Genomic DNA, 27,197 nt, shown 5'->3' on the forward strand with positions numbered 1-27,197 from the left:
AGTCTGCACCCTCCCTGGATTCACTTCCTTTCCCTTCAGTTGCTGCAAGTGACCAATTGAAGCAGAGAATGAGAAAAAAAATGGAAAGGGGGAGAAAATAAAGTGTTTTACTCACAGATGTTGGAACCATGAGGAAAGTTCAGTCTGTGTGATGTTCAATCTCCAGTCACACAAAGCCCGCGCTGATTGGCTGGAGGACCACAGTCCTTCCAGTCATCCAACCCTTCCCATTGGTCAACGCCTCAGCAGGAAGATCAGGGGTGAGCTTTTCCTCGCACATGCGCAATCTCTCCTCTCCCTCGGACATACTCAGTCCCGGGCCGGGGAGGGGAAATCACCGAGAGGCTTGTTCTGGCCGGAGCCGTCAGCCGGTTGCCTGGAAACCTTGTCTCCAGGCGGGGGAAACAATGAATGGGGCGGAGGAAGGTTGTTGACCAATGGGAAGAGTTGGTAAACCGGAAGGACTCTCTTCCACCATCCAATCAGCTCCCCCGTTGGTTGAACGTGGAAGCTGGACAATGAGGAAACCTGGGGTCTCGCACAGACTGAAAACTTCTTCATGTCTCCAACATCTGTGAGTAAAACACTTACTTTTCTCCCCCTTTCCATTTCTTTTCTCATTCTCACCTTCAATTGGTCACTTGCAGCAACTGAAGGGAAAGGAAGTGAATCCAGGGAGGGTGCAGACTCTGCAAAGCTTGGCCCAGGTCTCTCTCTCTCTCAAAGACATTGACATCCTTTGCTCCCTCAGCTTGACACATTTATTTGTCTGGCTAAAAGGACGATCTCTTTCCTAATGTTCACAAATAAAGGGCTGGTTTCTCCAGGAGATGACTGACATTAAAGGGGGCAGTAAACAGGCCAAATGCAACCCAACCAATTATTTCCCTGTCAGAATACTCTCCATCATCAGCAAAGTGATGGAAGGAGTTATCAAAGGTCCTATTAAGTGGCACTTATTCTGCAATAACCTGCTCCTGGACGCTCAGTTTGGGTTCCGCCAGGGTCACTCAGCTCCTGACCTCATTACAGCCTTGGTTCAAACTTGGACGAAAGAGCTGAATGCCAGAAGTGAGGTGAGAGTGACTCCCCTTGTCATCAAGGCAGCATTTGACTGAATATAGCATCAAGGAGCCCCAGCTAAAGTGGAGTCAATGGGAATCGGGGGATAACTCTCCACTGGTTGGAGTCATACCTGGCACAAAGGAAGATGGTTGTGGTGATTGGGGGTCAATCATCTCAGCTCCAGGACTTCATTGCAGGAGTTTCTCAGGGCAGTATCCTAGGCCCAACCATCTTCAGCTGCTTCATTAATGATCTCCCTTCCATCATAAGGTGAGAAGTGGTGGTGTTTGTGGATGACTGCACAATGTTTAGCACCATTCTCCACTCCTCAGATAATGAAGCAGACCATGTCCAAATTCAGTAAGACCTGGACAATATCCAGACTTGGGCTGATAAGTGGCAAGTTACATTCGCGCTACACAAGTGCAAGGCAATGACCATCTCCGACAAGAGAGGATCTAACCACCACCCCTTGACATTCAGTGGCATTCCCATCGGTGAACCCCCACAACCAACATCCTGGGGATTACCATTGATCAGAAACTGAACTGGTCTAGCCATATTAATACTGTAGCTACCAGGGCAGAGCAGGGGCTGGGAATCCTACGGCGAGTAACACACCTGATGCCCCAAAGCCTGTCCACCAGACATCAACAAGCACAAGTCAGGAGTGTAATGGAATACACTGCACTTTGTTGGATGAGTGCAGCTCCAACAACACTGAAGAAGCTCGACTCGATCCAGGACAAAGCAGCCTGATTGATTGCACCCCCTTCCACAAACATTCAAACCTTCCACCACCGACAAACAGTAGCAGCTGTGTGTACCATCTACAAGATACACTGCAGTAACTCATAAAGGTTCCTCAGACAGCACCTTCCAAACCTACAACCACTACCATCTAGAAGGACAAGAGCAGCAGATACCTGGGAACCTCACCACCTGGAGGTTCGTTTACAAGTTACACACCACCCTGACTTGGAAATATATTGCCGTTCCTTCACTGTCCCTGGGGCAACATCTTGGAATTCCCTCCCTAACAGCACAGGGGATGTAGGGCAGCATGGTGGAGCAGTGGTTAGCGCTGCTGCCTCACGGCGCCGAGGTCCCAGGTTCGATCCCGGCTCTGGGTCACTGTCCATCTGTAGTTTGCACACTGTCCCCGTGTTTGCGTGGGTTTCACCTCCACAACCCAAAGATGTGCAGGGTAGGTGGATTGACCTCACTAAATTGCCCCTCAATTGGAAAAAATGAATTGGGTATTTTAAATTTATAAAAAAACAAATTAAAAAAAAAAAAAAACAGCACAGGGGATGTACCCACACCTCAAGGACTGCAGCAGTTCAAGAAGGCAGCTCACCACTACTTCGGAAGGGCAACTGGGGATGGGCAATAAAAGCTGGCCTAACCAGCATTGTCCACATCCCGTAAATTAATTTTTAAAAATTTACTATCGGACAGAAATATGTCTAGTGTTGTTATGTGGTATGTATTATATATATTATTGATAAAATACATGGATTATTATTTCTAGTTTTGTAATATAGTACTGTATCTACATTATATATTTCCAGTCATACAGTCGTTGCAGCACTGACAGAATCCATTTGGGAACTCAAGTCAATGCTGACTCTCTACAGCAATCCAGTCAGTCCCATTCCCCCTCGATATCCCTGTTCACCTGCAAGTTTATTTTCTTCAAGTGACCATCCTATTTTATTTTAAATTATTGATCATCTGGACTTCCACAACCCTTGTGGGCAGTGAGTTCCCTGTCATGACTACTCCATGACTAAATAAAATTCTTCCTCAGAATTTCCCTATCTCTAATCAGTAAATGTACTTATATGGAGATTCTCTACTCTTGTACAGGTTTTAGTGAGTTTAGATTTGTTGATCAGCACCTTCAAGAAAATTGGGAGGAAAAGTAAGTGAATACAGTCTGTATATTACACACATTTTTCATCCAGTAAAAGAGACATATATCTGTCTGGCAGCCTGCATGAAGATTGTCAGGTCTCTGTGTCCAGGACAGGAAGCAGTGAGCTTGGATCTGTCAATCAGCCTGAATCAGCACCTTCAGGAGAATTGGGAGGGTGAATATTAGATACAGCAGAGTGAGAATGGAGGGTGTGTGTGTGGGATGGAGATTCAGAGCATTTCAGGGAAAGAGAGAGGAAAGAATGTTCGATAGAAACTAGAATTGTCTGTTCTGAGTTTCTATCCTGTACTGACAGTGATTTGTAAAATCTGATTGCAGGAAGTTCGAACGAGAGGAGTTTGAGGCGGATATCTCAAACGAAATATCACGTCAAGAACTGACTGAGTCACTCAATTCTTGGAAACCGGAGATCATCGGCCTTTGAATCTAGAAGGAGAAATGTGTGTCTATTCTGTCTGCTTCAAGAGATTTTAAACATCAGTGTGTCTGGAAAAGCACTGAGACACACACACACACCCGTGTGAGACTGTTACAGAGCACTGACTGTGGAAAGAGCTTTAACCAGTGACACAACCAGAAAAAAATACTACACCATTCACAGCAGGGAGAGACTGTACAGGTGTTCTGTGTGTGGACGGGGCTTCAACTGATCGTCCAACGCGGTGAGACGCAAGATCACCCGGATCATGGAGAAACCATGGAAATGTGAGGATTGTGGGAAGGGATTCAAAGGCCCGTACGGGCTGGAAAGGCATCAACGGAGTCACACTGGAGAGAGGCCGTTCACCTGCTCTCAGTGTGCAAAGGGATTCACTGACATTGGCAACCTGCGGAGATACGAACGAGTTCACACTGGGGAGAGGCCGTTCACCTGCTCTGACTGTGGGAAGGGATTCACTCAGTTATGTAACCTGCAGAGCCACCAGAGTGTTCACACTGGAGAGAGGCCGTTCACCTGCTCTCAGTGTGAAAAGGGATTCATTAACATTAGTAGCCTGCGGAAACACGAACGAGTTCACACTGGGGAGAGGCCTTTCACCTGCTCTCAGTGTGAAAAGGGATTCATTAACATTAGTAGCCTGCGGAAACACGAACGAGTTCACACTGGGGAGAGGCCTTTCACCTGCTCTCAGTGTGAAAAGGGATTCATTAACATTAGCCTGCGGAAACACGAACGAATTCACACTGGAGAGAGGCCGTTCACCTGCTCTCAGTGTGAAAAGGGATTCATTAACATTAGTAGCCTGCGGAAACACGAACGAGTTCACACTGGGGAGAGGCCTTTCACCTGCTGTCAGTGTGAAAAGGGATTCATTAACATTAGTAGCCTGCGGAAACACGAACGAGTTCACACTGGGGAGAGGCCTTTCACCTGCCCTCAGTGTGAAAAGGGATTCACTGCCTTTGGCATCCTGCGGAGACACGAACGAGTTCACACTGGGGAGAGGCCTTTCACCTGCTCTCAGTGTGAAAAGGGATTCATTAACATTAGTAGCCTGCGGAAACACGAACGAGTTCACACTGGGGAGAGGCCATTCACCTGCTCTCAGTGTGAAAAGGGATTCACCGACATTGGCAACCTGCTGAGACACCAGCGAGTTCACACCGGTGAGCGGCCATTCATCTGCACTGTGTGTGATCAGGGATTCATTCAGTTACCCAACCTGCAGAGTCACCAGAGAGTTCACACCGGGGCGAAGCCATTCATCTGCTCTGTGTGTGATAAGGGATTTGCTCATTTATCCAACCTGCTGAAACACAATGACACTCACACCAAGAGCAGGCTCTTTAAATGCTCTGACTGCAGGAGGGGTTTCGAAAGCTCTCAGCTACTGATGTCCCACCAGCGCGTTCACTCTGAGGAGAGAACGTTCAGCTGCTCTCATTGCACAAAGAGCTTTAGAACCTCATCCAACCTGATGAAACACGAGCGAGGTCACACAGGGGAGAGCCCGTTCACCTCTCCGACTGGGAAAAGCGTCACTCGGTCATCACTTGCTGAGCCACAATGTCACTCATAGCAACGAGAGACCCTTTAAATGCTCCGACTGTGGGAGTGGGTTTAAAAGCTCTCCGATACTGATGGAATACCAGCGCATTCACACCGAGGGGAAACTGTTCAGCTGCTCTCACTGCACAAAGAGGTTTCAAACACCAGCGAGTTCACACTGGAAAGAAGCCATTCACCTGCTCTCACTGTGGGAAGGGATTCACTCAGTCGTCCAACATGCTGGGATACCAAAGGGTTCACAAGTGGTGTTGGGTTGGATCCTGCTGTTATTCCTGCTGTTAATCACATCCAGGGCTGAACCTGGAGTGGGTGGAGGGGTTTGCCTCCTTGTCAACTCCTGGTGCTCGGACGTGGCGACCCTGGGGAGCTACTGCTGCCCGGACCTGGAATACCCGACTGAAGTCCCGTCCATACTACCTTCCACGGAGTTCACTTCTGCCATCGTGACGGCGGTCTACATCCACCCCAGGTGGAAGTGAAGAAGGCCCTTGATGAATTGTAACCGCTATAAATAACAATGAAGCAGAATACCCGGAGGCCTTGATCATCGTGGCCGGGGACTTTAACCAGGCCAACCTCAAGAGTGTACTGCCAAAGTTCCACCAACACATGTCCTGTCCCAACAGGGACCCCAACATCCTTGACCACTGCTACACAAACATCAAGGGCGCCTGATGATCCATCCCCTGACTGCACTTCGGAAAATCGGACCACAAGACGGTGCTCCTTCTCCCGGCATACAAGCAGAAACTTAAGCTGGAGAATCTGGCTAGAAAGGTTGTGCAAATGCTGGTCCGAGGCAACAGAAGAGCTCCTTTTCGACTGGTCAATATTCAAGAACTCAGCAGTCAACCTAAATAAGTATCCCAGCACCATCACAGACTTCAGCAGCAAGTCTGTAGAAGATTGTGTGTCAAAGAAGGTAGTATGTATGTTACCCAACCAGAAACCATGGTTTAATCGGGAGATTCACTCCCGACTGAAGGGCACGTCTGAGGCAACCCTGACCTATACAAAAAAAATCTAGGTACAACCTCTGCAAAGCCAACAGGGATGCCAAGCGACAACAGAAGAGTTGTCCGGACTAAGCTAGAATCATGGACTCTCACCCTCTGTGGCAAGGCTTAAACAACATAATGCGCTAAAAAGCAAAGCCGAGTAGAATCTTTAGCAACAGCGCACCCCTTCCCAACAAACGCAATGCATTCTATGCTTATTTCGAGCAGGAAACCAACAAACCTTTGTCATCTGCCCCAGCAGCCTTGGGCACCCCCATGCCCACCGTCACAGCCTCCAAAGTCAGTTTGGCCGCCTTGAAAGTGAACCCTTGGAAAGCGGCGGGTCTTGACTGAGTCCCTGCCATGCACCTAGATCCTGCGCGGGCCAACTGGCGGGTGTGTTCGCGGACATCCTCAACCTCTCCCTACTCCGTTCTGAGATTCCCACCTGCTTCAAGAAGACCACCATCATACCGGGGCCAAAGAAGAACCAGGCAATGTGCCTCAGTGAATACCATCCAGTGGCCTTGACATTGATCATTATGAAATGCTTAGACCACAGCTGGAGTAATGTGTGCAGTTTTACTCCCCTTACCTTAGGAAAGGTATTGCCACAGAGGAACAGCAACAAAGTTTCACCAGACTTGTTCCAGGTTTGACAGGACTGTCCTAGGAAGAGAGATTGGGGAAACGAGGCCTCTTTTATCTAGAATTCCAAGGAATGAGAGGGTATTTCATTGAAACTTACAAAATCCATAAAGGAATAGACAGGGTGGGTGCAGGTGAGATGTTTCCCCTGGTTGGAGCGTCTGGAACCAGGGGACACGATTTCAAACTAAGGGAGAAGTCACTTAGGACCGGTCTCGGAGGAGACATTTCTTTACTCCTCGGGTTGTGAATCTTTGGAATTCTCTACCCCAGAGGGCTGTGGGAGCTCAGTCACTGAGTGTGTTTAAAGCAGAGACCGACAGATTTCTGTTTTTTTTGTTTAATAAATTATGTTTTTCTAATTAAGGGGCAGTGTGGCGAGGTCAATTCACCAATGCTGCACAACAAGTTCGGTTGTGGATCTGAGACCCACAAGGCACTAGGAGAATGTGCAAACTCCACGTGGACAGTGACCCAGGGCCAGGATCGAACGCAGGTTCTTGGTGCCGTGAGGCAACAGTGCTAACCAGTGGGCCACAGGCCACCCAACTGACAGATTTCTAAATATCAATAACACAAATGGATATGGAGATAGTGTGGGGAAAAAGACATTGAATCATAGAATCATAGAATTTACAATGCAGAAGGAGGCCATTCGGCCCATTGAGTGTGCACCGGCCCTTGGAATGAGCACCCTACCTAAGTCCACAACCCCACCCTATCCCCGTAACCCAGTAACCCCACCCAACCTTTTTGGACACTGAGGGCATTTTAGCATGGCCAATTCACCTAACCTGCACATCTTTGGACTGTGGGAGGAAACCAGAGCACCCGGAGGAAACCCACGCAGACACAGGGAGAAAGTGCAAACTCCGCACAGACAGTGACCCAAGCCGGAATCGAACCTGAGACCCTGGAGCTGTGAAGCAACTGTGCTAACCACTGCTACCGTGAAGTGGATGATGAGCCATGATCGTATTGAATGGTGGCGCAGGCTCGATGGGCTGAATGGCTAACTCCTGCTCTGACCTTCTGATGGTATAAAGATAGGTAGGAAAGTAATTTGTGAAGAGGACATAAGGAGACAACAATGGATAGAGATAGGTTACGTGAGTGGGAAAAGATCTGCCAAATGGAGAATAATGTGAGAAAATGTGAAATTGTCCATGTTGCCAGAAGAATAAAAAAGTTTCTGATCTGAATAGTGAGAGATTGTAGAGCTCTGAGACTCCGAGGGATCTGGGTGTCCAAGAGCATGAATCACAAAAAGAGAATTGAATACAAAAGTAGCTAGGTTATGCTTCAGTTATACAGGACATTGGTGAGACCACATCTGGAGCACTGTGTACAGTATTAGTCTCATTTAAGGAATGATGTAAATGTTTTGGAAACAGTTCAGAGAAGGTTTACTGGACTCACACCTGGAATTGGAGGCTGGTCTTATGAGGAATGATTGGACTCTGATGGAGTTTAGGTGACTTGATTGATCCGTATAAAATCCTGAGGGACTTGACAGGGTGGATGTGGAAAGGATGTTTCCTCTTGTGGGAGAATCTAGAAATTGGAGTCACTTTAAAAGTAATAACTTGCCCATTTAAGGCAGAGGAGAACTTTTTTCTCTCAGGGTTATGAGTCTTTGGAACTCTCTTCCTCAAAGGGCAGTGGAAGCAGAGTCTTTGAATATTTTGAAGACGGAGTTGAATAGATTCTTGATAAGCAAGGGGGTGAAAGGTTATCGGGGGGGTCAGTGGGAATGTGGAGTTGAGGTTACAATCAGATCAGCCGGGAACGTATTGAATGGTGGAGCAGGCTCGAGGGGCCGAGTGGCCTACTCCTCCTAATTTGTATGTTATCACATTCTTTGTAATAGATTTTGGCATTTTCACTCGGACTGATGTCAGACTAATGGGTCTGTGGTTCCCCATTTTCTCTCTCCCTCCTTAAATATTGGGGTTACATTTACCACCTTCCAATCTGCAGGAACCATTCCAGAATCTATTGAATTTTGAAAGATGATCACCAATGTATCTCTCCCGCCACCTCTTTCAACACTCTGGGATGTAGAGCAGCAGCTGCCCATATAGTTAAGTGTGTAATTGTAAGGTTGAATTTGAGTAGTATCTGTAATATGTAACTGAATTTAGTGTTAGGGCCTTACTTAATAGACAGGTGACTGGGGATGCTGGGCAGGTATTGGTTCTAAGTCTGTGATCTACCACGCTACGCATTCAGGATCAAGAGGAGGGATATGTGGCCGCCTAAAGTGGCGTCCGGCAAAGGATGCTGGGAAAAGTGGCCAAGTTCAGGGACAGACAGGCTGCAGCTTCCAAATAGACAAAAAGCTGGTTTGTCTAACAGCCGAGGAAAAAGGCCATCCCGGGACAATGGGCTTAAATGGAAATTGACAAAGTGACAGACTTGGTGGCGTCAGTTTTCCTCATTTGGGAAGGCATACGTGCCTCGGACACCAACGGACATGGCCGGTCAGGACAAGCCCCGCGGACAAGGTAGTGGATTTAATTGAACATTATCGATCAAGGTGATCAAGCCCTGATCGATTGATTGGGCCTTCACCTGGGACCGCCCAAAGGGGCTCAAACTCCTGGGGATAAAAGGTGCTGCGCAGCCCACCATTCGCTCTCTCGACAGCAGCTCTCAACAGTAACCAACAACAGTGACCTTTCACCGGCCGAAGAGGAAGACCATCCACGCCATCGATGGAAGGACCAGAGCCGAGGATAACAACGACCAGCAACAGACTTTCAACACTGCCAGACTGCGGACTCCAGATAAGGCCATATCTGCCCCGTACTTGCCAGTCACTTGAAAGTTAAGTTAAGGTCTTGTGTGCATTAGCTTAGAGTTCAACTTGCATGTGTGTGTGATTAATTAACAGTAACAATTGTGTGATCGTAAATAAAGTATATTATTGTCTGATACAACTAATGGTAATTTGTCCATCGTATAAGGGTTAAAGACACACTATGGTTTTGGTACAACAGATCCTTGTGAAATTTGAAGCCATGTATTCGCAACAAGGCTCAAAGAGCAACAGCCCACTGCAGACAAAGTCGGGAGATCGGCCAGTCCAGCAGAAAGTAACCCTCCAACCCTCCCCATTGACCAATTGTCAGAATGAACAAAATGCAGTCCTGGATGTAATTGAAGCAGAAACAATAACAGCAAATTCCAACCCTTGTAATCACTTGTGAACTTGTTGGTGTCTCAGCAGGTGTGATGAATCACTGAATCCTTTCCCACATTGAGAGCAAGTGAACAGCCTCTTCCCAGTGTGAACTCGTCGATGTCTCCACAGTGTGGATGAGTAATTTAATCCTTTCCCACACAGAGCAGATGAACGGCCTCTCGCCAATGTGAACTCGCTGGTGTAACTTCAGGCTGGATAACTGAGTGAATCCCTTCCCACACTGAGAGCAGGTGAATGGTTTATCTCTGGTGTGAACTCGCTGATGTCTCTGCAGGGCGGAGGAATCACGGAATTCCCTCCCACATTGACAGCAGGTGAACGGCTTCTCCCCAGTATGAAGTCCCTGATGTGCCTGCAGGCTGGATATCTGAGTGAATCCCTTCCCATAGAGAGAGCAGGTGAATGGCCTTCCCCCAGTGTGAATGTGTCGATGAGCTTCCAGTGCAGATGGGGCCCTTGAATCCTTTCCCACAGTCCACACATTTCCATGGTTTCTCCATGTTTTGGGTCTCCATGTGTCTCTCGAAGTTGGACAATTGAAGCCTTACCCACACAGAGAACACATGTACGGTCTCTCCCCGCTGCGAATGCTGCAATGTTTTTTCAGGGTGCGTAACTGGTTAAATCTCTTTCCAAAGTCTGTGCTCTGGAACACTCTCACTCGGATGTGTGTGTCTCGGTGCTTTTCCAGTCACAATGGTGTTGAAAATCTGTTGATGCCGACAGCTCAAGCAAATATTTCTCCTTCTAGATTCAAATGCCGAAGATATTCAGGTCCCAAGGAATCGAATAACTCTGTCAGATCTAGATGTGACGTTTGAGATTTCTCTCTGAAATTCCTCCACTTCCTAATATCTTGGAAAAACAATTTACAAAAGTCAGCACTGTCAGTACAGGATAGACATTCAAAACAGACAATTCTGGTTCCTATGGAACATTCTTCCCTCTCTCATTCCCCAAAAGCTGTAAATATCCATCCCACACACTCCATTCTCCCTCCCAATTCTCCTGAAGGTGCTGATTCAGGCTGATTGACAGATCCCTGCTCACTGCTTCCTATCCTGGACACAGAGACAAATAGGAGCTGCAGTCAGCCATTTGGCCCACTTGCCCCATCCTTTAATGAGCTCAATGGCCAATCGACCTCAGCACCATTTACCCACACTACCCTCATAGTCCTTGGTGACTTCAATGTTTTGGTGGGTGAGGGGGGGGGGGGGGTCAATCAAATCCAGTGACTACCTGCATGCGTTCTGGGAGTCCATATAAATGACATCCCTAGACATTCCCCTGTCCTCTACCTTAGTCACCTCCTCAAAAAATTCAGTAAATATGTCAGGCTGGCTGTCCCTGATCGAACAAAGTTTTTCAAAGTGTTCAGTTACCCCACCCCTAATTATACATTCCAGCAGTTTCCCCACCATAGACGTTCATAATAATAATCTTTATTAGTGTCACAAGTAGGCTTACATTAACACTGAGGGACTGAATTCAGACTGTCCGATTCACCGAACAGCACGTCTTTTGGGACTTGTGGGAGCACCAGGATAAAACCCACGCAGACACAGCGGAGAACGTGCAGACTCCACACTTAGTGACCCAAGGCGGGAATCGAACTTGGGTTGCTGGCGCTGTGTAGCAACAGTGCTAACCATTGTGCTACCATGCTGTGTTCAGCTAACTGGTCTGTAATTCCCTTTTTTTTGCCTTTCACCCTTCTTAAATAATGAGTCCCTTCCCACACTAAGAGCAGGTGAATGGCCTCTCCCCAGTGTGAACTCGCTGGTGTATCCGCACTTCAAAAAGTGCAGTTTTCCAATCCAGAGGGACTACTGAATCTAGGGAACTCTGGATGATTATCGTTGGGGCTTCTATAATGTGCTCCCCGACTTCCTTTAACACCCTCGGATGGAAACCGTCAAGTCCTGGGGATTTGTCACTCTTCAGTTCCATTAATTTCCTTGTATAGTATAGTTATGGTAATTGTATTAAGTCCCTGTCCTCTTATCGACTATTAATTTTTTCAGGACTTATGGCAAGTTATCCTCCTTTTCAACTGTAAATACTGAGGCAGAGTAATTGTTCAGCGTGACTGCCATTCCCCCATTATCACTGACAATATCTCAATTTCCAGCTTTTACTGGGCCTACATTGCTCTTCACACCCGCTTTCCCTTTATATGACTAAACATTTCTTCTCATTGATATTGATGTCCCTTGCAAGTTTCCTTTCATAATCCTTTTCAGTCACTCTTACAAGCTGCTTTGTGACCCTTTGCTGGTCCTTGTTCCTGTCCCATTCATCGGGATCTGTCCTGTGTCTTGTATTTTTGTGCGCCCTTTCTTTTAGTTTTAAGCTGTCCCTAACCTCTTTATTTGTCCATGGCTGTTTTCTTTTGTGAAGTGGAGCCTTTTCCTCTCAGGGGTATATACTTGCTCTGTATCTTGTTAAATGTTTCCTTAAATATTCTCCACTGATCTTCAGTTGTTTGACCCATTAACAGATCTCCCCAGTTTACCGTGGACAGTCTCTGTCTCATCCTGTTATACCTGGGATTCATGTCGCATTACATTCATCCCCCACCATCTGGCCTGCAAAATCCTACCAACTGTCCTGGCTTGAGACAATTCACACCTCTTTAACCTGGGGTTACCCCATCTCTGGATCTGTAAAGATTTAATCACCTGCTAATGCTCGCATTCCTAGCATTGTTTGGTATCTTTGAATTTGTCTATATATATGTTTCTGGAACATACCTCTTCATTCACCTGAGGAAGGAGCAGCGCTCCGAAAGCTAGTGACATTGAAACAAACCTGTTGGACTTTAACCTGGTGTTGTAAGACTTCTTACTGTGCTCACCCCAGTCCAAAGCCGGCATCTCCACATCATCCTGTTAAAGTCAGCATTACCCAAGTCTAAAATTCTACTGTATGTAACGCGCTTTTCACTTTCAAACATGTGATCACAGTTAGGCTACTAATTAAATTGGGTTCATTACTCATAACTAAATCTAATATTGCCTGTCCCCTTGTTACATCTGGAACATATTGCTGCAGGAAACTATCCCGGACACATTCCAGAAATTCACTCCCTTTCTGACAGGTGCTTGTCTGCCTCTCCCAATCTGTGTGTCAGTTATAATCCCCCATTAATACTACTCTGCCTTTGCGACACACTCGCCTAATTTCTGCCTCAGAGCTAACCAGACGGTCGATACACAACACCCATTACAGTTTGAGATTTTTTTTTTGTTCCTCAGTTCCACCTATGTGGGACGGGATTCTCCATCCCGTCGGCCAATGGGGTTTCCCATTGTGGGCACCCCCATGCTGTCGGGAAGTCCGCGGGCATGAGTGCGCTGCCGGAAAGCGGAGGATCCCGCCGACGGAGAATCCAGCCCATGGTCTCCGCTGGATCCTTCCCCTCATTATATCCTCCACAGCAGACACCATCTCCCATGCCCTACACTCATCCCTGGAGCACCTCGACAACAAGGACTCCGACATCAGACTCCTATTCATTGACTACAGCTTCAAATTCCGAGGTGTGCACATCACCAACAATCTGTCCTGGTCTACCCACGTCAGCACTACGACCAAGAAAGCACAACAGCGCCTATACTTTTTCAAGAAACTAAGGAAATTCAACACGTCCAAATTGACTCTTCCTAACTTTTACAGATGCACCATAGAAAGCATCCGACCTGGCAGCATCACAGACTGGCCTGGCAACTGCTCGGTCCAAGACTGTAAGAAACTACAGAGAGTCGTGAACACGCCCAGTCCATCACACGAACCCGCCTCCCATCCATTGACTCTGTCGACACCTCCCGCTGCTTTGGGATAGAGGGCAGCATAATCAAAGCCCCCTCCCACCCGGCTTGTTCACACTTCCAACTTCTTCCATCGGGCAGGAGGTACAAAAGTCTGAGAACACGTCCAAAGACGGGCAGGTTAGGTGGATTGGCCATGATAAATTGCCCTTGGTGACCAAAAAGGTTCGGAGGTGTTATTGGGTTATGGGGATAGGGTCGAAGTGAGGGCTTAAGTGGGTCGGCGCAGACTCGATGGGCCGAATGGCCTGCTTCTGCACTGTATGTTCTATGTTCTAACAGATTCAAAAACATCTTCTCCGCTGTTACCAGACTCCTAAACGATCCTCTTATGGACTGACCTGATCTCTTCACACATCTCCTCCACTGAGTAGTGCTACACTCCTGTATGCTTCACCCGATACCTGTGTCTATGTATTTACATTGTGTATTGATGTTTGCCCTGTGTATTCTCATGTATGGAATGATCTGTCTGAACTGTACGCAGATCAGTACTTTTCACTGTATCTCTGTACACGTGACAATAGACAAATCCAATCCTCACCATTGAGGTGATAGTATTTCTAATCAGTGAGGCTACTCCACCCCCTCTGCCATATTCTCTGTCCCTCCTGTAAACTTTATAACCGGTATATTTGGTACCCAGGCCAGCCCATCTTGCTACTTGTTTTTGGAACTGTATTGAGTTCCCCCTGAGGCCTTCCTCTCCCCCACCATTTATTAGTTTAAAGTCCTTCTGACCTCCCTATTTATCCTTTCCACGAGGACACTGGTCCCAGATCGGTTCAGGTGGAGACCGTCCCAACGGTACAGATCCCTCCTGTCCCAATACTGATGCCTGTGCCCCATGAAATGGAACCCCTCTTTCCTGCACCACTCCTTTAGCCACGTGTTTACTTCTCTAATTTTCTCATCCCTATGCCAATTTGCACGTGGCTCAGGGAATAATCCAGTGATTATAATCCTTGGGACTTGTTCTTTAATTCTGTTCCTAGTTCCTGATATTCCCAAACAGGTCCTCTTTCCTAGTCTTGCTGATGTTGTTTGTCCCAACGTGGACCACAACAACTGGATCCTCCCCTCCCTCTCCAATATGCTTTCAAGCCTGTTGGACTACACCCTGTATGCTTCATCCGATGCCAGCGCTTATGGTTTAGCTCACTGGGCTAAATCGCTGGCTTTTAAAGCAGACCAAGGCAGGCCAGCAGCACAGTTCAATTCCCGTACCAGCCTCCCCGAACAGACGCCGGAATGTGGCGTCTAGGGGCTTTTCACAGTAACTTCGTTGAACCCTACTCGTGACAAGCGATTTTCATTTTCATTTTTCATTTCATTTTCATGTAGTTACATTGTATATGTTGTGTTGCCCTATTATGTATTTTCTTTTATTCCCTTTTCTTCTCATGTACTTAATGACCTGTTGAGCTGCTCGCAGAAAAATACTTTTCGCTGTACCTCGGTACACGTGACAATAAACAAATCCAATCCAATCCAATCCAGATGCCCACGTGTTCTGTGTGTGGACGATGCTTCAACTGATTGTCCAAACTGGAGACACACGAGGAGACCCAAAACATGGAGAAACCGTGGAAATGTGGGGATTGTGGGAAGGGATGCAGATCTCCATCAGAGTTGGAAACTCATCGACGCAGTCACAATGGGGAGAGGCCGTTCACCTGCTGTCAGTGTGGGAAGGGATTCACTACTTCATCAAACCTGCTGACACACCAGCGAGTTCACACTGGGGAGAGGCCGTTCACCTGCTCTCAGTGTGAGAAGGGATTCAGTACTTCATTGAGCCAGCAGTCACACAAGCGAGTTCACACTGGGGAGAGGCCATTCACCTGCTCTCAGTGTGAGAAGGAATTCACTACTTCAGCGAGCCTGCGGACACACCAGTGAGTTCACACTGGGGAGAGGCCGTTCACCTGCTCTCAGTGTGGGAAGGGATTCACTACTTCATCGAGCCTGAAGAGACACCAGAGCGCTCACACTGGGGAGAGGCCATTCATCTGCACTGTGTGTGATAAGGGATTCACTCAGTTATCCAACCTGCAGAGACACCAGCGAGTTCACACTGGGGAGAAGGCGTTAACCTGCTCTTAGTGAGAGAAGGGATTCAGATATCCAGACACCCTGCTGGAACACTAGCGAGTTTACACCTGGAAGAAGCCATTCACCTGCTCTGAGCAGGGGAGACATTCAATGATCCGTCCCAACCACGGAGACTGTTGGGGTGAAAATATTCACACAAAGGCCTGAGTATAAGTAAAAAAGCAGTTTATTATATCTGAATTCTGGGAGACAAGATCTGGGGACTCTGCAGCCCCTGACAGCACCTTATCCCACTTGAGCTAAAGCTCACATGGGTTAATGTACAGATTCAAGGGCGGAATTAGTTGTTTTCTCATTTACATACAATCAATCAACTATATTCGCATCACACTTATTACATGCAGTCAATCAATTTTTCCTAGCATCCCACTTATCACATATATGGTTAAAGTGGATGTTGTCTTAACCGCTCCTAACTTCATACAGAAGTCATTCAAAACTAACAATGATGTGTCCTGTCTACAACCTTAGACCTTGAGCTTATCAAGGATACATTGCAAGTCTTGTTCTGTGAAGCTGTTATCAGCGGCTGTTGGGACACTCTCTATACATACCCACGCTTGGGTCTCATGAGACAGTTTACAGGGAATGTGGCTTGTTCAGCCATTTTATATCACAAAATAGCTAACAGCCATTTTGTGTCTTTTCTGATGTTAACAGCATTGTGTATACACTATCTATTTCTACAAATTGCCTCCACTAAACAGGCATCTAAGCCAATGAGTACCTTTTGTCTCATCAGAACTATTCAAAAGTAATATAGGAGCACAAATGTAGTTACAGGGCCACCTATAATTTATATCATAGTCCAGTATCACAAAATGCCCTCCAACACTTCCCCCTTTTGGTCATGGAAGATGTTTACAGAACTCCAACTGACCACAATGAAATGATATGAGGGCTGCAGGGTGTGTAGCAAAGATATACGGCCTTTGGGGCATGTAACCTCCCAGATGATCCGTACGTACACCGTGCATATGATTCAATGATCACCCCTGAAACAAACACATAAATGTCACATTTAATGTCTTGATATCAATCATTCCTGCCTCCCTGACTAACTCCACTGTCTGTCATTAAATTATGTTACTCATAGCAGTTCTCAAGTAAGCTCATCTCACAGTCCCATACCCGCTACCACTAACTGTCACTCTGAAGTAGATCCTCTGTGTGTTTATTTTTCAAAGTGTGGATTTTTTTCGTTAACTAGTGGTAAAGCTTAACTGATTGACTGATCTTGAGTCTTCGTTCCCTCAGAGTTTCTGCAGGATTTGGGACCATCTCTGGCTATTTATATTCCTAACTCAAATGATCCTTGCTAGGCCTATAGTGGTGGGCCTAAGGGGTACAAATGTTATAGCGATAAGAAGTTACAGTATTTTCCTTTTCTTCCGTAAACTTAAAATGCATGAGGGCAGGTGTAATCTCTAAGACACAACCGTAAGTTCTGATTAACCCACATTCGTCCAACTCTCCCTGTCCCACTGGGTGGGGGCAACGTGAGGGAGATCCCATATATTATCCCTGTGTACAGCGGAGTTCTCGATGAGATAGTACCTGAGGGAGGTGTTAGCCTGTACGATTCCCATGTCTTCCAGTGGGTTGTGAGGGTATGGCCCTGAGTCCAGTGTGATGATAGGGATCATCAGGACCATCTCTACCCCCGTCATCTCGTCCATTTTACAGTCGGGGATCGCTGAGTATACTCTGGTTACTCCCTTCAGAGTACGGTTGTCCAGCGTCCCTTGTCATTTGTCTAGCTTAGCCAGTTGCGGGCTGTATATTCAATCAGGCACCTCCCCCCTTTAGATCAGATCAAGGTTGTGTCTTAGCTGCCCCTGTCAGAGCCTTCCGGCTGTCCCCCTTTCTTGGTCGATGAGTTTGATAATTGATGTTGAATGTCTTAGTGTGTGTCCCTAACACTGTTGTCCTATTGAATTGTATATCCAGACCCTCTTCCCCAAGATGGCTAGACCTTTCTCTCCTTTCCCTAATATTCTCTTCCTTATTCCTATAAGTTGTTCTATCTTTGCATTCAGCCTTCGTATATCTAGTGGCTTTACCATAGAAGTTTCTGTGTTAAGTCAAGTCACTGCATCATTGATTATGCCTCTTCTAACCCTGTGTAGGTTGTCATGCCCTTAAAATCTAGCCTGTGTCATTGGCAGCCTGCTTCAGAACAACCTTACTTCAAACACTGTACATATTTATTTCATATTATAAACAATACCGGAACGCGCGAGAAGTACAGACACGAGTTATATACGCATCCGATGTCTTTCCCCGAATGTCGCTGTAGCCAAGCATTAAAATAAGCTATATCATTGGTCCAGTCTCCAGCTGCTGGGATGCACAGCCAGTCAATAAAACTATATAAAGCATTATAGTTCATATATCTACGTGCATCCTGTGTACGTTGTGAAGTCAATGATGTTCAAGCGCCTTGAAGTGCTTGTAGTTGTTCTGAGGTCTCAAGAGCCCTCACGAGTCCCCACAGCTGCTGCTGTCGTGCCAGCCTTTCTTGAATGTTTAACCTCAAAATTTAAAGGAAAAGTGGAAAAGTGTCCTGGTCGTCACCAGGTGTTAGATGTTGTCCGTATGGGCCGAACACGTGTGTTATGCAGGGGATAGATCCAGTTGATATTGTGGAATTTACACTATTCTTCTTTGTAGACAAATCAAGCATTCATCTGCTTGTTGAAAATCTTTCTGCTGATTTTTATTTACAGTACCGACCCTTTCATATCTATTTTCCTAACTCTGTTGCGTTTGAACCCGACCTTGACGGGGATTTGCCTGGTTAATCAGCCAGTTTACAATAACTCAACTGTCTCAAATTCCTGAAGCTACTGCAAATACCGTGGCACTTATAGTTACTTGTAAAGTTCTGCACTGTATGTTCTATGTTCTAACACCAAAGATCCATTCTGCATGGGACAGAGTGGGTTAACGAATCTGAATATATCAGAAAATTCAAAACTTAAGATTTGTAAGTTCCAATTAAAAATACAACTTCAGCTGTTTTGTCTTGTTATTACTTTATCAGAATGACAAAGCCCGAGCTCAGAGTGTGGACAGGCAAACCCAGCACGGGAGTGTTGGATTGCCGCCAGGTTCCTGTTATCAAGTGACTGAGAACGATGTGTTTTTTCAATATAGATTTGCTTTCAATCAGAGTTGTGTGTTTTTCCTTTAAAAAAAAAAACAGCTTCACACATTGTCTGCAGTTTTAATTTCCAAGCTAATTTTAAACATTTATTTGGAAATATCAAACACAATCAGTTATTGATATCTGACTGAACCAATTTTGCGCTGTATCGTGGTTCTCTACCAGACGTCATTTTGTCACCACCCTTCTTTTGTTTAAATAAGAAACATGATCATGGACATAATTTATTTACCCATCTGTCCTTTACACTTAATTCTGCAATCTCAGAATTAAAACATCTGCATCGTGAGACAGGTTAATTTTACCCTACTGATGATTACAAAGTATTTGTGTCAGGGAAGTTTTAACCCTGAACTAATGAAACACTGGCTTGGTCGTATGTATTGCAACTGTCCTGTGTATTTCAACTATCCTAACTTCCACTGAACACCATAAAACTAATATTTTCTTATTCTTACATATGTGATTTTGTACCCTGATTAAAATTCCTTGTGTATCAAAATTAGCCTGGAAATGTCAATGATAACCTTTGAAAATAAAAATTTTGTAACTACACTCAAAATATGGGGTGGAGAGGCCGGCCCGCTAATCGGTGGCCCAAGATCGCGGGCCAGACCCCTTCAGAGCCCCACCCCCCCGGTGAAGGAGCCCCCCCCCAAGCCTTCCCGCAGAGTTCCTGCCGGCAGCGACCAGGGGTGGATGGCGCCGGTGGGACCCTTTCGTGGCGGAGCGGCCGCTCGGCCCATCCAGGCCGGAGAATCGCCGCTCACAGCGATTCTCCGAGCGGCCCAGCGTGAATCGCACGGCGCTGGTTTTGGGGGGCGTGGGAGAATCGCGTGTGGGCGTCGGGGCGGCGTGGCGCAATTCTTTAACCATATATGTGATAATTGTGTATGGCAGGAAAATTGATTGACTGCATCTAATAAGTGTGACGCGAATATAGTTGATTGATTGTATGTAAATGAGAAAAGAACTAATTCCGCCCTTGAATCTGTACATTAACCCGTGTGAGCTTTAGCTCAAGTGTTATAAAGTGCTGTCAGGGGTTGCGGAATCTCCAGATCTTGTCTCCCAGAATTCTGACATAATAAACTGCTTTTTTAAACTTGTACTCAGGCCTTCGTGTGAATATTTTCACCCCTAACAACGCACAATGGGCCGAAATTAAAAATGATAAAATCTTGAGGTGGAGGATTGAACTCTCCATCTACGCGTACGATATCAAGTATCGTCCAGGGGAGCTCAAAGAGCCCCCAGATGCCCTGTTCCGCGGCACGTGTGCCAACGCGCAGGAGGATCGCCTGCGGGCCGTCCACAACGACCTCTGTCACCCGGGGGTAACCCGGCTCACCCACTTTATCAAGTCCCGCAACCTACCTTACTCCACCAAGGAGGTCAAGGCCATGAACAGGGCTTGCCAGATCTGCGTGGAGTGCAAACCACACTTCTACCGGCCAGCCAAGGCTCACCTTGTAAAGGTTTCGGGGCCCTTTGAGCGACTAAGCGTGGACTTCAAAGGTCCCCTCCCGTCCACTTCTACTTCCTAACCGTCATCGACGGGTTCTCCCGCTTCCCTTTTTCCGTTCCCTGTCCCGACATGACCTCGGCCACCGTGGTAAAGGCACTGCACAGCATCTTCACCCTGTTTGGTTTCCCCACTTTTTTCCACAGCAACCAGGGTACATCGTTCATGAGCGATGAGCTGCATCAGTATCTGCTCAGCAAGGGCATCGCCTCGAGCAGAACGACCAGTTATAACCCGCGGGGAAACGGGCAGGTGGAGAGGGAGAACGCGACAGTTTGGAAGGCTGTCCTTCTGGCCCTACGGTCGAGAAGTCTCCCAACCACCTGCTGGCAGGTGGTCCTACCTGATGCCCTCCATCCCATTAGGTCGCTCCTCTGCATGGCCACGAATGAGACCCCTCACAATCGCTTGTTTGTCTTCCCCAGGAAGTCCACCTCTGGGGTCTTGCTTCCACCTTGGTTGAGGACTTCGGGACCTGTTCTTCTCCGGAGGCACGCGAGGAGCCATATGACGGACCCCCTGGTCGAGAGGGTCCAGCTGTTACATGCGAACCCCGATACGCCTACGGCGCGTACCCTGGCGGAAGGCAGGACACGTTTCCCTCCGGGACCTGGCACTCGCTGGTTTCCCCCACTGATGCCCCCCCCCCGGACCCCAACACCGCCTGTAGACACTGACCATGCCCCCCCCCTCCCAGCACCCTCCCTTCCACACTCCCCGCCGGCACCGCTACCCCCAGCTGTTCCCCCTCCCCTCCAACCCCCTACCCCGATCCGGACGAAAGCTCCGACCACCGTGCTCCCGGATGTCCCCTCACCAAAGAAGTCTGTGTCCGCCGCACCACCGCCTGAGCTGAGAAGGTCGACGAGGACGATCAGGCCGCCAAATAGAATAGACATGTAATTCCACTTCACCCTCGACAGACTCTGTGTTTTTTTTAAAAACGGGGTGAATGTGAAGAATGGTTACTGTACCTTTAATACCATGTAGGTAATGCCCCTTTAAGACCAGGTTTGGAACCCTGGGGAACTCTGCCTCCGGCTCCGCCCACCAGGGAGCCATATATAAGGTGACGCCCTGTCGGCGGCACTCAGTGAGCACTCGTCTCTGTACCTGGCTAGTTCTCTGCTTATTAAAGCCTTCATTTTACCATTCCACACTCGTGTTGTTATTGAGGGTATAACACCTTTATACTGTGAATCCAGCCTCTGAAAACTGGCCTAGTCCAATTAACTAATTAACAAGCTCCTGTGGGGGAGTTTATCTACGTGTGTTGTGTTTTTTGCCTTCTGGTGCGGTTCTGTATTGTTTCTTGGTTTCAGGGAGGTGGGGCTCAGTTACTGAGGAGGTGGGGGAGGGGGGACTCTGGCAGGGGTCACCACACGAGGAGACGTAGGTTGATTAGTGAACGGGAGTGTGGTGGGGGAGGGGCCGCGGTCATTGGAGCCTAGTCAAACAGGTCTCAATGGACCTGGGAGGTGTGAATGGTGGGGGGAGGGGCTCGATACTGGGTGAGGTGTTTGCAAGAGGAAGTGGATGGGGTGATTCTGGGAAGAACAGGAGGTGATCCCGTTTAAGGTCAAGGTGGTCGGGAGGAGAGGGAGGAATGGCAACAACTGCTAGAAGAGATTTTGGGATGGATGGGTGAAAAGCGGGGGACATAGACCCAGGGTTCCTGGTAAAGCGGACAGAGTTGCAGGCGAGGTTGGACCTATTGTCCACAGGCAAAGATGTGCATCAGTTGAGAAGAGCGAGGGGGACGGTCTATGAGTATGGGGAGAAGGCAGGGTGTATATTGGCAGGTCAGCTCCGTAGGGATGTCGCAGCAAGGGAGAGAGTTTGGGTGCGGGACAGGATGGGGGAGCTGGTGATGGCTCCAGAACAGATTAATAAGGTGTTTGAGGAGTTCTATTGGGACTTGTATAAGTCGGAGCCACCAGAGGAGGAGCGGGAGATGAGGGAGTTTATGGGTGGGTTAGAGTGCCCGAGGTTGGGGAGGTGGAGAGGGCTGGGTATGAGGAGGGGGGTGGAGGAGGTGAAGGTGACGATTGGGAGAATGCAGGCAGGGAAGGCAGCTGGGCCAGATGGGTTCCCAGTCGATGCTGGTGAGAAAGGGGGAGGGTCAGGTAGAACAAAAGGGAAAGTCAGGGATTGGTTAGAGGGTGGGTGAGATTAAATGTCAAAAATGTCCTGGAACAAAAGGCAAAGGGAGAGGTAATGGTTGTGGTAAAGAAACAAAGCATTGGTCCAGAGGAATGGCAGAATAAAGGACAGCTCTGTCTGGAAGCAAAAAAACATGAAAACAAGATGCAGACTGGCACTCGGCAAAAAAACAAATCAAAATGGAGGAGCGAGTTCAGGGTGTGAAGTTGTTGAACTCAATGTTGAGTCCAGAAGGCTGTAAAGTGCCTCTTGGGAAGATGAGGGGCTGTTGGTCCAGCTTGTGTTGGGCTTCTCCGGAACATTGCAACAGGCCGAGGACTGAAATGTGAGCATGGTTCCGAGTACAGAAGCTGGGACATGTTGCTGTATTTATACAGGGCCTTGATGAGGCCACACCGAGAATATTGTATGCAGTTTTGGTCTCTTTTTCTGAGGAAGGATGTTCTTGCTCTCGAGGGAGAGCAGCGAAGGTTTCCCAGACTGATTCCAGGGATGGCGGGATTGTCATAAGAGGAAAGATTGACGAGGTTGGGATTGTTCTCGCTGGAGTTCAGAAGAATGAGGGGGGGGATCTCATAGAGACGTATAAAATTCTAACAGGACTAGGGTAGATGCAGGGAGGATGTTCCCGATGGTGTGTGTGGCCAGAACCAGTGGTCACAGTCTGAGGATCCATTTCTGACAGAGATGAGGAGGCATTTCTTCACCCAAAGAGTGGTGAGCCTGTGGAATTCATTACCACAGGAAGTAGTTGATGCTAAAACATTGAATATATTCAAGAGCAGCTAGATATAGCACTTGGGGCGTATGGGTTTGAAGGTTATGGGGACAAAGCTGAATTAGGCTCTTGAGTTGGATGATCAGCCATGATCGTAATGAATGGTGGAGCAGGCTCGAAGGGCCAAAAGGTCTCCTCCTGCTCCCATCTTCTATGTATGAGAGCAAGGTGGTGAATTCTAATGGCAGCAAGCAGAAGGTCAGGATCATGCTTGTGGACTGAGCGGAGGTGTTCCACAAAGAGGGCAGGGAACAGGCTACAGATGAATTAAAGACAAACCGTTTGGCTTCATAACATTGTGAACATCCTTTTACTCTGGTTGTCTTTGATCCTCAAGTCATTTTCTGTTTTTTAACCATGTTCTGTTTCATTAATAAACGATCATCAGTAAAAATATTTGATTTTTCTAGACTTTGCATTAGGTTGATGTACTTTAGGGAAAGTGGGTGAGAGGTTGATAGGCTCTTTAACGGAAAGTGAGTCCCTCTGAGGTAATTGGCAAAGGAGCCAGAGGGGAGATGAGATTTTATTTTATTTTTTGACAATGCGAGTTGTTCTGATCTGCCTGAAAGCAGATTCAATTGTATCTTTCCAAAGAGTAAAATCTTGAATGGGAAGAATTTGCAGGGCTGTGGGGAAAGGGCAGAGCAGTTGGATGAATGGGAGAGTCCTTTCAAAGAGATAGCAGGGGCACGATGGGCTGAATGGTCTCCTCCTGCAGCCTGTGAATCTGAGCCTCCTGTTTTTGTGCAGGTTAAAAGGGACAGATTTCATTGCAGCCTCTTTCCTGTTTATGTATTTAAAGAGACGGGTTTCTCTTTAGCTCCGAGTGACCGATATAATTGGTTGGAGGCCCATTTCCAAGTCAGTCCTCCAGCACCTTCCTGTCTCTCTATTAGTGCGACGCCCATGGCAGTTTCCCAACTGGTGCGCAAGCCCTGTTATTCTCAGCTAAATTCAGCCTCAGCTCCGTCTCCTGGCTGTCATTGACAAGAGCAATAGACACAGAAAGGTGCCCGTGGCTCAAATGGGAAGTCAATACTTGTGGCTCTAAACCCAGACTTCAACATTTGCCAATCAAATCCATGTTATTTATACTGGGGTTTCTATTATTACCGTGCCACCCCTTTTCATGTCACATTGATGTACTTTAGGGAAAGTGGGTGAGAGGGGAGACAAAGGGTGGGAGTTTAAAAAGATAACTTTCCCTTTCTAACTTTGTATTATCTATAGTGTCAGCCGTGGCTCAGTGGGCAGCTCTCTCACCTCTGAGTCAGAAGATTGTGGGTTCAAATCCCAGTCCAGGGACCAGAGGACAAAAATCACATCCAACATTCCTCGTCCCAGCACAGAGGGAGGCTGAAAGAACAGCCTTCTTTCAAATAAGATGTTAAACTGAGGCCCTGTCTGCCCCTCTCAGGTGGGTGTAATAGTTCCCACAGCCACTATTTTGAAGAAGAGCAGGGGAGTTATCCCCAGTGTCCCGGTCAATATTTATCCCTCAATCAACATCACTAAAAACAGATCATCTGCTCATTATCACATTGGTGTGTGTAGGATCTTGCTGTGTGTAAATTGGCTGCTGTGTTTCCTACATTACAACAGTGACTACACTTCAAAAGTACTTCATTGACTGTACAGCACTTTGGGACGTCCTGTGGTTGTGAAAGGTGCTATAGAAATGCAAGTTTTTTTAATTGAAGGTTTATGCTTTCTGATCTTGTTATCTGGAACTTTATTGATTTCAGCCACCCCCAACCTACCATTTAATAAATTCACTTTGGTTCTGACAAGGCAATTAAGGCAAAGACAGAATTCGCTTTATATTAAATTTAAAAAGTTTATTCAAAGAAACTTTAAGACATTGACTTTTACAACTTCATGTGGGTGATCAGTCTGTAGAAGCATAACCCTCTCTGGCTCCTTCTTTGACAGTAATTCTTGTGGAATTCAGCCTCGGGAGTCTGGCTCCTTCTTTGACAGTAATTTCCTTGGAACCCGGCCTTGGGAGTCTTCAGTACTTGGCCAGCAAGGAAGACCTTCAGAACCTCTACTTTTATCCCCAAAGTGACCATTACTTCCCGTCAGGGTTGGGCCTGTTGTAACATGACCATTGGTCAATTTGGTCACTGGATTAATTTAATTGGATCCCCAATTACTAACACCTTCTCTCATTATCTTAGACAAGAATACAATAGAACTGTTTCATACTATCCCTTTATCTGATTCTATACAATCCCTTATTCATACAGTTTCAAATGTTGAGGCTAATCAGAGCTTGAAGGTCTCTCTTGCCAGTATATTTATCCTCATTGCACATATTTTACATACACAGCAATTAAGCTTTTACATTTTTTACAGGAAATAAAACTCTCTTACTATAACTTACTGATTCATTATTGATTATTTAATTGTCACTCAATTAATGCTCATTACTTAATCAGTCATCGGTTACTGGTAGCTAATTAATACAGTAATCTTTAATTAATACATTTGGTTAATACAATATCCACTGGTTGAAATGAAAATCACTTATTGTTACAAGTAGGCTTCAAATTACTGTGAAAAGCCCCTAGTCGCCACATTCCAGCACCTGCTCAGGGAGGCTGGTATGGGAATTGAACCGTGCTGCTGGCCTGCCTTGGTCTGCTTTCAAAGCCAGCGATTTAGCCCTGTGCTAAACCAGCTCTGTTGAAAAAGACTGTTTTATGGAAGACAATCACTTTCTTTCTTACTAACTTTGATTGGATTGAACAATGAGTCTTAGACTTGAGCCAGACTTTGGCAGGATATGATACCCTGTAGCTTTACAAAATTCTGGAACAATTTGTTACTTTAAATAATTTCGCCTCATTCAGCAGTTTCGAGAAACAGTTTGGTTTATACAGAATGAATTTTTAAAATAAAGGTCCAGTCACGTTTCCGAGTTTAACTTGGCTTCCTTAACTTTGTTACTTACAACAGTGAAGTTGGACGAGTGATTGATTTTTAAAACAAAATATTATTAATGAGGCATACCCAGAATTTCCGACGTTACAACAGTGACTAAACTTCAAAAGTACTTCAAAGGCTGTAAAAAGCTTTAGGGGATTGTGTGGTCATGAAAGGTGTTATAGAAATAGATATAGAACACCTTGAGTGCAGAAGGAGGCCATTCAGCCCATCGAGTCGGCACCGACTCTTCCAAAGAGCAATCTACCCATATCCACTCACCCGTAACAAAAGAGAAAATGCTGGAAAATCTCAGCAAGTCTGGCAGCATCTGTCGGGAGAGAAAAGAGCTAACGTTTCGAGTCCAATGATTCTTTGTCAAAGTTAACAATCAGAGAATGTGGGGAATATTTATACTGTGGAGAATGAAAGATGAGTCATAGCCACAGAAACCCAGGGAAATGGGGTAATACTCCTCACATTCTCTGACTGTTAGCTTTGACAAAGAGTCATTGGACTCGAAACATTAGCTCTTTTCTCTCCCTACAGATGCTGCCAGACCTGCTGAGATTGTCCAGCATTTTCTCTTTCGTTTCAGATCCCAGTATCCACAGTAATTAGCTTTTATCCACTCACCCGTAACCCCATAACCTAACGTGCACATCCCTGGACAGTGAGGGGCAATTTATCAGGGCCAATCTCCCTAACCCATACATCAGGACTGTGGGAAGAAACCAGAGCACTCAGTGGAAACCCACAGACATGGGAGAACGTACAAACCCCACACACACAGTGACCTTGGCCAGAATTG

At 46.7% G+C, this 27,197-nt stretch overlaps 1 protein-coding gene across 1 annotated transcript in view; it reads left to right on the plus strand.

The window, feature by feature from the left end:
* The first annotated feature begins 390 nt into the window (after positions 1-390).
* LOC140422392 (uncharacterized) overlaps positions 391-27,197 on the plus strand; it is a 60,770-nt gene continuing 33,963 nt past the window's right edge. Inside the window, exons 1-4 of the mRNA XM_072507418.1 lie at positions 391-574; positions 3,326-4,722; positions 13,787-13,789; positions 15,392-15,474. Of these exons, the coding sequence (XP_072363519.1) occupies positions 3,694-4,722; positions 13,787-13,789; positions 15,392-15,474 (1,115 nt within the window). The 5' untranslated portion in view covers positions 391-574; positions 3,326-3,693. The remainder of the gene's footprint in view (positions 575-3,325; positions 4,723-13,786; positions 13,790-15,391; positions 15,475-27,197) is intronic.

This window comes from Scyliorhinus torazame, chromosome 5 (genome assembly GCF_047496885.1).
Source record: "Scyliorhinus torazame isolate Kashiwa2021f chromosome 5, sScyTor2.1, whole genome shotgun sequence".
Classification (NCBI taxonomy): Eukaryota; Metazoa; Chordata; class Chondrichthyes; order Carcharhiniformes; family Scyliorhinidae; genus Scyliorhinus; species Scyliorhinus torazame.